We start from the raw sequence: 10,313 nt of genomic DNA, 5'->3' as shown, positions 1-10,313 counted from the left end.
TTTTTTTTTTTTTTTGGGTAGTGTGAATGTGTAAAGAAGTATGCTAGATGCGATAGAACGGGTATAGGCTTGGTCGGGTTGAATGAAATGCTCTACGAGGGCACAGCAGACTTATATATACCTCCGACCCTCCCCTAACTTTCCTACGTCAACAAGCCAAGAAATGTCGACGTTTTCCTCGAAGTCGGCGTGCCTAGAAACAGCTTAAACTACCCGCCAAGTCCATGCTTAACAAGGATAAACTCCACATATCAGCGTGTTGCATATTATTTATTCGGCGAAGCGCAACGAGTTTAGTAAAGTGGGCCAATCATGAAGTCCAAAGATGATCACCAGGATCTAATCCGGGAATGAAGCATGATGTCCGACTCGGGACCGATTGGGTCTGATTGGTTGTGTTGGGGACATAGCCACGGGAATAACAATTACAATTACATACAACCACAAGGAATGGTCATGTTACTGCCTCAATGCAGTTGAATAAATGATGATTGACTGCTTACTCGGATTGATTTCGTAATTCTACGATGGCTTGGTGCAATTTGGCTTGTCATGGGGTGAAACGACTGCGCTATGTCTGATCGGAGAACTCATCTAGGGCATGTCCGATCAACATCTCCGATACCTTGAAAGCGGCCAATTGGACGACATACGAACATGACATAATCACACCGCCACCATCCCCGACTCCAAATCCGATTCCGACTCCGATATCTTACCCTTCCCGAACCCAACTTCACCATCATCTCAATCAACAATTTTCTCGCAATGGAGCATCTAAGCCCCAGCAGCACAAGCGGCGCAAGCAATACCACTCCCAAACGCCGACCCCGAAAACCTCTCAACTGCGACCCCTGCCGCCACTCCAAACTCAAATGCGACAGACAACTCCCCTGCAACACGTGTCTCAAGCGCGGATGGCAGGATTCCTGCGCTTATGGGTCTAATTTTACGGGCCCAAGAGGGAGGAGACGGAATAGACCTTCTCATGTTGTGGCGGAGCCGAGGTTGGATAATATTGTTGCTGAACCGATACCTGTTCAAGCTTCGGAGACGAGTCAGACTCCAGAGCCGATTCAGGAACGATGGGATTGTATTCTCAGAAGGCCTGATGTAGAGAGGAGACCTGTTGGGAATGCGACTGATGCGCAGAGACCGACTGTTACGTTATCGCTTGGGCCGAATGTCCCGATTGAAGATCTGTTGGCGATGCTTCCTCCCCCTTCAGTGACAGAGTACCTAGTCGTCCGATACTTTGGCACGCTATGTTCTATCTTCCACATCATCCATGGCCCAACCTTCCAAAAGCAATTCCTAGCATTCACCGAAGCACCAGAGAAGACAAGTCTATCCTGGCTAGCGCTGCTCTTCGCAATCATGTCTCTCACACTCGAGACCCTCAAGACTGATGATGCCGGCTTGAACCTTCTTTGGCAAGATCCAAGCGTTCCTCGAGACTTGCTTGCGTTGTCGCAGAAGTTCCGAAATGCTGCTATGATGTCACTTTCACAAGATCAGTTCCTGATTCGTCACGATCTTGACACACTTGAAGCTCTGCTAATTCTGGTCTACACTATTTCTCACAACGAGGGACCAGAGTATACCTGGGCGCTTCTGGGCAGCGCTTTGAACATCGCTACGGCTTTGCGTTGTCATACTGGCCAACCGATAGCGAATTATATCGAACGAGAACGACATAGACGCTGTTGGGCTGGTATTCTGATCATTCATACTGACCAGGCGCTGTGCTTCCGCGATATCGACTTGACGTACCTGCTGAAAATGACAGCTGCGATGCCAGCGTGGGTAAACGACAGCGAAATCCACGATCACGGCATCACAGAAGCGCCACCAACACAATCCAAGTTCACCGACATGACCCTTATAAAATTCCAAGTCCGGCTCTTTCAGCTGTCCACTCAGATCTGCTCGCACATCTCCAGCCCGGAAAAGTTCAACGAACAACTGCTTCTTCAATACGATACCGCAGTCTCCGAAGAGCAACAAGAATGGGATACAGTCTACCTCATAAATGGCTCACGCAGTATTTTGGATACTGAAGGTTACGTCCACTGGTGCACCCTCCAAACCTACGCCCACCAACTCTACCTCCTCCTCCACCGCCCCTTCCACAGTTCAAAGTCGACACACTTCCGCGCTGAATCACGCGACAAGTGTATAAAATCCGGCTTAGCACTTCTCGACATTCATCACCAGTTTTTCGAACTTCCACGTCTTAAATGCTATCGCTGGCTTGTCAAGGGCGCTATAAGTTGTAATTCCTTGCACGGTGCTGTGGCGTTGACGTCGTGTATGCTTGATATGCCGGAGAGTTCGGATTTGACCGGGCATATTAGTGCTATTGATGCTGCTGTTACGAGGATGGAGGCGCTGAAGATGAAGAGTCCTGCTTGTTCGAACGTTTATCGGGTTCTGAGATGTCTAAGGTGAGTAAGCTCTATCAATGATAGTGGGTACGAAGGCTAATCTTGGTAGGTCTTATTTGAAGAAGCGCGAACCTGAGCCAACGGTTTTACCAGAGGATGTTGAACTTCGATTTGAGGACTGGGCGAATAACGTTGATTGGTTCAGACCCGATACAATTGACTGGGTTAGTCTGCCAGCCATCAGTTCTAATGACTTCTACTAACTCGAACAGGTTCTTTGGGATCAATACATCACGCCTCAGAGCGACTATCCGCAGAGTATTATGACTTGATCTATTATTTTTTAGTTGATAATAAGATGGACCATCCATAAGGCGCTCGCTTCTATCCATTTTGACCATGCATGATTGACTCCTGCCTCCCGTATCAACACTCGCTATATGCTGGAGGTGGTGTACCAACGGGTAACCCATAACCTTCCAAACTGAGTTCAACATCGCAATATCTTGGCGGAACGCGAATACCTTCTGCCAATGAGTCCTTTACCTCCTTTGATGTTATGTCTTCGTTATGCACAAAGACGCCCCAGCCATTCACGGGTAGCTCGGGTGAGATGAACAGATAGATCGGCATCGAAACTTCCTCCTGATAAATGCTACTTAGTACAGATTCAAATCGTGATTGCTGTAAAACTTACCTCTGACGTGACACCATCCGTGACTAATGTGACCTCGAAATGCAAAGTATGACTAATGCCAACACCATGCATCTTAACATCAGGCGAACAACTCCTAACAGCAAGCGGTAAATGCAGACACTGCTGCCAAGACTGCAAGTCAAGTTCCTTCTTCACATCCAACGGCCACTCCGTCACAACACGTTGTCCTTCATACGCGTCATCAACAGTATGGACTTCCCGCAGATAAAACCGCGCCTTGACAATCTTACTCGACGCGCAAACTTGAGCATCAATAGGAATAAGTCCACCTAGCGCAATAGCGCGGTGTCGCACTGAGACGTTGTATTCTGCTTTCGTAGACCACTTCCCGTGTACGGATGTAGGGTCCATGAGTTCGTATGATGAGAAGGCCGGTGTGCGAATCATGCGAATTGGTGCGAAAGAGCGTACGTCTTGTGGTTGGGTTGAGGCTTCGAGGAGGTAGGTTATACTACAGCGATTACAGCCTTTGAAGGTTTCGTCTTGTTCGCCGTGGATGAAGACCTCGAAGGATAAGTCATATTGTCTGCCATTTGGTACTGACTTTCCGGTCTGGTTGGTGATTTGGAAGGGGGACCAGGTGTGAATGGTTTGTTCTTTATGTTGCCATTTTGTAGTTGCTTCTGTGGGTGCTGCATGGTCTCTGAAGCAGGATTAGAGTTAATTCAATGATTGATGGAGTTTTGGAACGTACCCTAGCCACATTCGGCTTGTGAACTTGAGCTGTACAGTTTGGACATGCTTCTTCTCGGGCACGAATAAGATTACTTTGCCCCGGAGATATTGTCCTTGAGCTTCTGATCCGTAGCCTGTGAGGAACACATAGTCACAATCGGGCCTTTTATCTTGTTAGCTATGAGTGGGGTGAGTAAAGTATGGGGGAATGTTACTTTATTGTAAGCTTGATCCGTTTGAGGCCGGTGATCTTCGTGTATAGCGCGTGCATCGGTGTTGTGATTGCCATTGTCGCTGCGGATGATGGTTTCAGATGTAGCTTCGCAATTGAACGATTATTCTTATGACTTGAGAACTTGAGTAACTATTTAACGAGACTTATTTACACGGGATGCCATGGTTTTAATATTGCTTCATCCCGTGTCCGATCGTACAGCAAGTCCGATTGATTCTACCCTGCATCATGAAGTTTGTTCTGGCGCCAAAATCGGAGTCGGACTTGAGGATGACCCCACCTTTTTGGGTCGGAGATGCTTGAGCCAATCATAAATTGATTTGTGAGTTCGCTCGATGAATAATCCCTGTCACCAGGTTCCGCTCATGGGCGGGTGAATTCCGAATCGGACCAAGATCCTGGATTGACTTGACCAATTTGGAGTTGCGGCAGCTCTCGGCTTCACTTCACTTTGGCACACCTCGGAAACATAGAAAACTGATTCAAATAAACAATCTATTCTCATTAAATAATTTTAAAACGCCTCAACCCCCAAGGCCAATGAGCCTTTACCACAGCATTTCTCGTATGGACCTCAACACCCCAGTGTGATACCCAATAGCAAGCGTAATACACGTCACGCAGAATACCACAGATCCCAAGGCAATCCACACGCCCTGGCGAGTTCTGATAGAGATGCCATTGTTGGCGGCCACTTCAGATACCCAGTTCAAGGAAGCCTCGTAGCCCTCTCTCAACTTGTCCCGACCGAGGGAGTAGTAGACAAGTGCGCAAAGCGTGACACTGTACCCGAAGAGCTGGATTGGTGTGATGGTGACGTGCCAGATTAGGACGGAGCAGATCACCAGGAGGATGTTCTTGAAGATGCCCGACAGGGACATTACAAGGCCTGAGGTTTTGCCGATCTGCGAAAGTCAGTACTGGAGCAGCTTGTCGATGGAGGTATTCTTACGAGAACCATGCTGGTAAAGTTCAAGGTAAACGCAACGGCAGCGTTCAAGAACAACATCGGAAACCCAACCCGATCGAAGTCCTCCATGTCAAAGTGAGGAACTTCAATGACGAACGCGACAAGGAGGTTCAACACAGCGACAACAGGCGCATAGTAGTATAGCCCAACCATAGCATCCATCTTCAATCCCTCACCATTAAGCATCACTTGCGTCATGACAACCCTCACAGCCTCAAACGCAAGACCGCCCATCTGAAAGAAGAACCCAATAGCCGAAAACTCGACCGTTCCTGCACTAGCCACCGCAACGCCGACAGCGATGACGAGGATGTTGAGAATCTTCTCCAGTGTGGGATTCACGACACCGAAAAGCCATGAGACTAGCAGCACGGAGACGGGCGACGCGGCTTTGAGCATCTGGATGACTGCGACGGAGAGGTAGAGGTATACAAAGTTTGATGCGACGAGGGAGCCGGATGAGACGATGCCGATGGGGAGGACGGTCGTGAGGAAAAAGTCCCAGTTGTTCGGGAGGTCATGGCGGCTGTCGAGGTAGGATGTTGTGTGGGCGAGGATTTGGGTTACGACGGTCGCGAAGATGAGATGCCATGTTACTAGCAGGATAGCTGTGAAGTGATTGTCAGCGCGATGAAGTCTCGTTGTGGATGTCGGGTCACCATACGATATTCTGCGAGTTGTTAGCGTGGTAGGTCATAAGTGGTATCGCAACGTACTGAAGCCAGCTGTGTCAAGAAGCCATTTATTAAAAAGAATGGTAATATTCGAAGACACGATCCATGCGCTAGAGTCATTGATCAGTAGACGATCTTCCAGTGCACTTGGAGTACATACACCATGTACAAGCCAACCTTGAGAGAAGACGGTTTCTCAGGCTGCGCAGGCCCTTTCGAGAGCAGTGGAAGCTTTGCGTAGGCTGCCATCGGGAATAACGTCGAGCGTAAAATGCACAAAAGAATGTATGACGAAAGAAAGAAGAGGAGAAGGTTGTCTGATGGAGTGCTGGTCACCAGATAACTTTCCAGTCAAGCGAAAACTCAACTCAATTCAGGGGTCCTCTGGCAACGAGAGGCGTTTGTTAATTCGGTATTGCCGCCAATAAAAGAAAGTGTTTCGGGTGAGTGTTTGCACGGAAGCTGAAAGGCTATTCATCAAGCGTCCCGTCGGCCGTCGCTCAATTAGTGGTCTGCCCCTGTATTGTTCTAGACGGATGCGGATCAATGATCAGCTCAGGAGAATGAAGCCAGCTGGGAGAGCTAGAGGCGAAGAATGAATGAATGTCTCTTGGTGGAGTCCATCAGTATAGAGCGACGAGAGTGCAAAGACGAGTCAGTGATTCAATAGTGTGAGTTCGCCCCCCGCAGCAGCTCTGTCACTTGGTTAGTGGGCGTTTTTAGTGAAACTGCCACTGTGATCCGTCACTTGTTAACGCACTGTGGCTTGGCTGAAGTTGATTGACATTAAATTATGGACTGACATCCGATACTATTTGTTGAAAGCACAGATACACACGTGAACATTATCCGTTGTTGATGTCGTTGATTCATGTGTGACAATTACGTCGTTTATGTCTGAGATTGACGTTGTTTGCCATGTCTGAGACATTACGATTGCCGACATGCAAGTAACTCACTGGAGCTTGATCTCTTTAGTGGGGCAGAACGGTCAACTAACGCCGCAAAGGGCATTGCACGGTTCATCAACAAACAATAGTCTCAAATGCCCATTTTAGCGTACCTGTCAGTCGGATGCCCTACGTTTTTGTTCTAGACGAAGTGTGGCTGAGGTGCTATAACAATTTTCACGCCTACCAGCTTTAAGTGACAGTAATGGCCCCTTACTAAACACACGGCGACCCCAATAGTGAGCAGACGATGTCCACTGTGGAGGCTTGTATACTATTGTCGTTAGATGGATTGCAACTAAAGAGCTGAGGTTTACTGTTTTACTAAGGGCAATAATCAAGCCATGAATTAAATGAGATGGAGTTGGGAGAGTCCAGCCCTGCAGTGGAAAGGAGCATTTCGGACAGAGCGAAGAAGAAGAGAAGAACACGAATGTTGGGTCCTTTCTTGAAACGGTTGGTAGCACGGAGGGAGTGGTTTGGCTGATTGATTGCCTGATGTTGAGAGAAATTCGGGAAGTGCATGATCAGTGCTGGCGGGTAGAGGCAGCTAATCTCTTCGCCTATGATTCTCGTCTCCTTTGCCAGTGTTGGTCAGTTGCGTCGTCAGCCCTGACTCGATGACCTTCATTTAATCTTCCTCTTCTCTCCCAGTATCTCTCCCAGTCAGGCCTGCTCAATCTCTCATCACACTTCTCCCCAGTCTCGTACTACCCACACTCCTTCACAATGTCCCGATCCCCAAGCGAAGACAACTCAAGCTTCACCTCCCGCTCCAGCAGCGAAGATGAGCTCAAGCCCCTCGCCACAGAAACATACTTCGAAGCCCTTCCCTCCCCCGTCTACGCACCACGCAGTCCCAAGAAGAAGTACTTGGTCCTCGTCATCTCCATCATCAGCTTCGTCGTCTGCATGACACTGGCTTCCATCTACGGCGTCAACTACGATGAGCTGAAGAAGGAAGAGGTTGTCATTCCACCTCAATATGCGGAGGTTCGCAATCTTTCTACTTGGTCTGAGGAGAAAGTCTGTGGAAAGCGCGATGAGGCTGCGAATATGACGATCTGGAATGATGTCGTTAACAAGACGAGTGATCTCATTGAGGATCAGTTCACGTAAGTTACATCCCCTGTTCTGTCTACAAAGGAGATGTACTGACTGATGTGATGCAGCATCGCCATCCAAACCTACAAGCGCTCCGCCCAACTCAACAAAACCCTCCTCCACCTCACCGAAAACAAAGTCCCCTCCCTCTACGAAATCGTCGTCGTCTGGAACGAAATCGACAAGACACCACCACCAGACTACATGAGCGAACACGGCGTCCTCGTGCGCTACCGCCTTTCCAAGAAGAACAGCCTGAACCAAAAGTTCCTCCCCGATCCTCTCTACCGAACACAAGGCATCCTCCTCTCTGACGATGATTGGAATTACAACACGACTGGTGATCTGGAGTACGCTTTCCAGGAGTGGCGTCGTGCGGGTATGCATCGTCTCACAGGTGCTTTCGGACGATGTTGGACTATGAATGAAGTCACTGAAACGCCGATGTATAACTTTAACTGCAAGGGGCAGGATAGTTATAGCATGATTCTCACCGGTCTTGCGTTTACGCATATCTCATACTTGGAGTATTATCACTCTGAAGACGACATCATGACTGATGTGCGCAAGTTGGTTGATGATAGCTTCAACTGCGAGGATATCGCGCTCAACTTTGTCGCGAGCATGTTGACGTGTGAAGGGCCACTACTGGTCCTTGGAAAAGACAAGTTGGATCATCAGGCTGCTAAGAGTGGTATTAGTTCTAAGCCTGGACATATTGGAAGACGGAGTGCTTGTATGAAGAAGTTTGTGGACATGTTTGGATACATGCCGCTGCATGAGGTGCAGGGGTATCTGAGACGGGGTGTGCAGGCTCAGCAATGATCACTGTTTTTATGTTTTCTATTCTTAATACTTAATTGGTTAATGACAAAAAGTAATCCATACAGTATTGGTTCTCTTCGATCTTGCTTTGTGTCTCGTGCAGTTAATGTCTGCCATTGGAATCGGAGTCGTGATCCCCACTCGGACTGTGGTGTGCCCAGTAGTGGGACGCAATTTGCTGACTATGTTGTGTTATCTTATCAACTATCATCTTATCGATATGGTAGATCAATGCAGCGCCAGGTGCCTGTCAGTGTCAGAAGAATTGTCTCCCCTCGGCTTAGGATACAGAACTCAAGTAGCCCGGTTGCTAGCCTAAGTTTGCATAAAATGAAGGAGTTATTTCGTCTCTTAGGCGACCGGCAGCCAGATCTTCTAAAAACCATTCGAGGGCCTCAATCAATCTCGCCTCCAACTCCAACAACATCATGTCCGACGAATCAATAACCCCTGCGATGCGTTCCCACGGGTGGAATCTTCATCTTCTAGCAAAATCAAGGGCAAAACCCTTTGCCGGATTATATCAACACCCCGACAACCCATTCCTGAAATTCCGCGACCTTGTCGATGAGCTGCGTTTGTGTTTTCACGATGATGAGAACTGGCAGGATCTCGCTTTCGGACTAGACAAAGGCTATCACTCGCATGACTTCCCTCTTTTTGTAACAGAAGGGGACCTGGATATTGTGATTCCATGCTTGCCTCAACCTGACCCTCAGCAACGGGCTGTTGTGAAGTACCATGTCGTGTGTCATACTGGGTGCCAATTTGCTGAGAATTCCCCGTTGGAAGATCACATCAAGGGTATCTATGTTCTTCACTTTATCTTCTATTGTCACTAATGAGTGAACTTAGCTTCCTGCGCAAGCCATATTCGTCTCCCAACCCGCCGTCGCGAACCCCGATACCTCGCTGTCGATGCAGCCTCGTCAAACAACCGAATCACCCGAATACCCCGTCACACCAAGTCTCGCAGACGCAAACGATCAGAGTCAGCATTGTCCGATGAAGAGTTCGAAGGTGCAAGCGAGATACTAGTGCCAGTGCCTGACCTTCTCGACCCAACAAAAGCCCGAGAGATCGTGGATTCATTTCGTGAGGGTGTTATGCTCTCTGCAAGACGCTGCGCTATTACAGGGGAGGGTCGACATTGGTGCTTCAACCAAGGTGTTGGTCCGGGGGTGCAAACGTGCCATATTGTTCCGCCACAGCACTTCCATGTGTATCCAACCGGTGTCGACACCGAAGACACGAAACGACATCTGGTGCAGGCATGGTGTGACACCTGGAGTCAGGATAATGGACTCCTTCTGAGGAGGGACATCCGTGAGCTCTTCGACGAAAGATTGATCTCCATTCACCCCGATACGCATCGTATTCGGGATTTTGTTCCTTACGATGTGATACTGCATTATCACGGACTCATTGCAAGGATCCCTGGGATTGTGGATCGCGATGCTCTTGCGCATCATTACGAAATGACTTGCATCGAAAGCATCGCCGCTGAGATGCCGACACCCGAATCAATAACGGCTGAGTTCAACCGATATTTTGGAATCGGGGACAGCAGTGCTTCGACAGCCAGTCCTGATTCTTCTGCCTCGATGGAGAGTTACATTACGCCTGAGAACAGTCGGCAGTTTCTGGCTGATGTGAACTCCAAGCTTGAGAACCTTCAACGTTAGGTAGTCAGTTGGGCATATGGGCATAAGAGAAAATGCCTTCTAAGGCTTAGGATACTTCGATACGGTAGCTTAAGTCCTCGTCTAAGCTTG

The 10,313-nt window shown here is 48.6% G+C and overlaps 4 protein-coding genes across 4 annotated transcripts; 3 read left to right on the top strand and 1 right to left on the bottom strand.

Moving 5' to 3' along the window:
• Positions 1-768: 768 nt before the first annotated feature.
• FIESC28_00827 (uncharacterized protein) lies at positions 769-2,719 on the top strand (the record flags this gene model as incomplete). The annotated part of the gene is made up of 3 exons (XM_031154978.1): positions 769-2,447; positions 2,497-2,611; positions 2,660-2,719. The coding sequence occupies 3 exons, from the start codon at positions 769-771 to the stop codon at positions 2,717-2,719; spliced, it is 1,854 nt and encodes a 617-aa protein (XP_031021013.1).
• A 94-nt stretch (positions 2,720-2,813) lies between these two features.
• Positions 2,814-5,908, bottom strand: FIESC28_00826 (uncharacterized protein; the record flags this gene model as incomplete). Its single annotated transcript, XM_031154977.1, has 8 exons — positions 2,814-3,032; positions 3,085-3,748; positions 3,800-3,943; positions 4,610-4,920; positions 4,968-5,593; positions 5,650-5,655; positions 5,702-5,769; positions 5,820-5,908. 8 exons carry the CDS (start codon positions 5,906-5,908, stop codon positions 2,814-2,816), a joined length of 2,127 nt encoding a protein of 708 aa, XP_031021012.1.
• Positions 5,909-7,338: 1,430 nt separating this feature from the next.
• On the top strand, positions 7,339-8,538 carry FIESC28_00825 (uncharacterized protein; the record flags this gene model as incomplete). The annotated part of the gene is made up of 2 exons (XM_031154976.1): positions 7,339-7,724; positions 7,782-8,538. 2 exons carry the CDS (start codon positions 7,339-7,341, stop codon positions 8,536-8,538), a joined length of 1,143 nt encoding a protein of 380 aa, XP_031021011.1.
• Positions 8,539-8,966: 428 nt separating this feature from the next.
• Positions 8,967-10,223, top strand: FIESC28_00824 (uncharacterized protein; the record flags this gene model as incomplete). Its single annotated transcript, XM_031154975.1, has 2 exons — positions 8,967-9,342; positions 9,394-10,223. 2 exons carry the CDS (start codon positions 8,967-8,969, stop codon positions 10,221-10,223), a joined length of 1,206 nt encoding a protein of 401 aa, XP_031021010.1.
• Between the last annotated feature and the right edge of the window lie 90 nt (positions 10,224-10,313).

This window comes from Fusarium coffeatum (assembly GCF_003316985.1).
Source record: "Fusarium coffeatum strain FIESC_28 chromosome Unknown BRIP53273_contig_22, whole genome shotgun sequence".
Taxonomy (NCBI): domain Eukaryota; kingdom Fungi; phylum Ascomycota; class Sordariomycetes; order Hypocreales; family Nectriaceae; genus Fusarium; species Fusarium coffeatum.
Note: the sequence above shows the minus strand (reverse complement) of the source record. Positions and strands in the feature narration are given on the sequence as shown.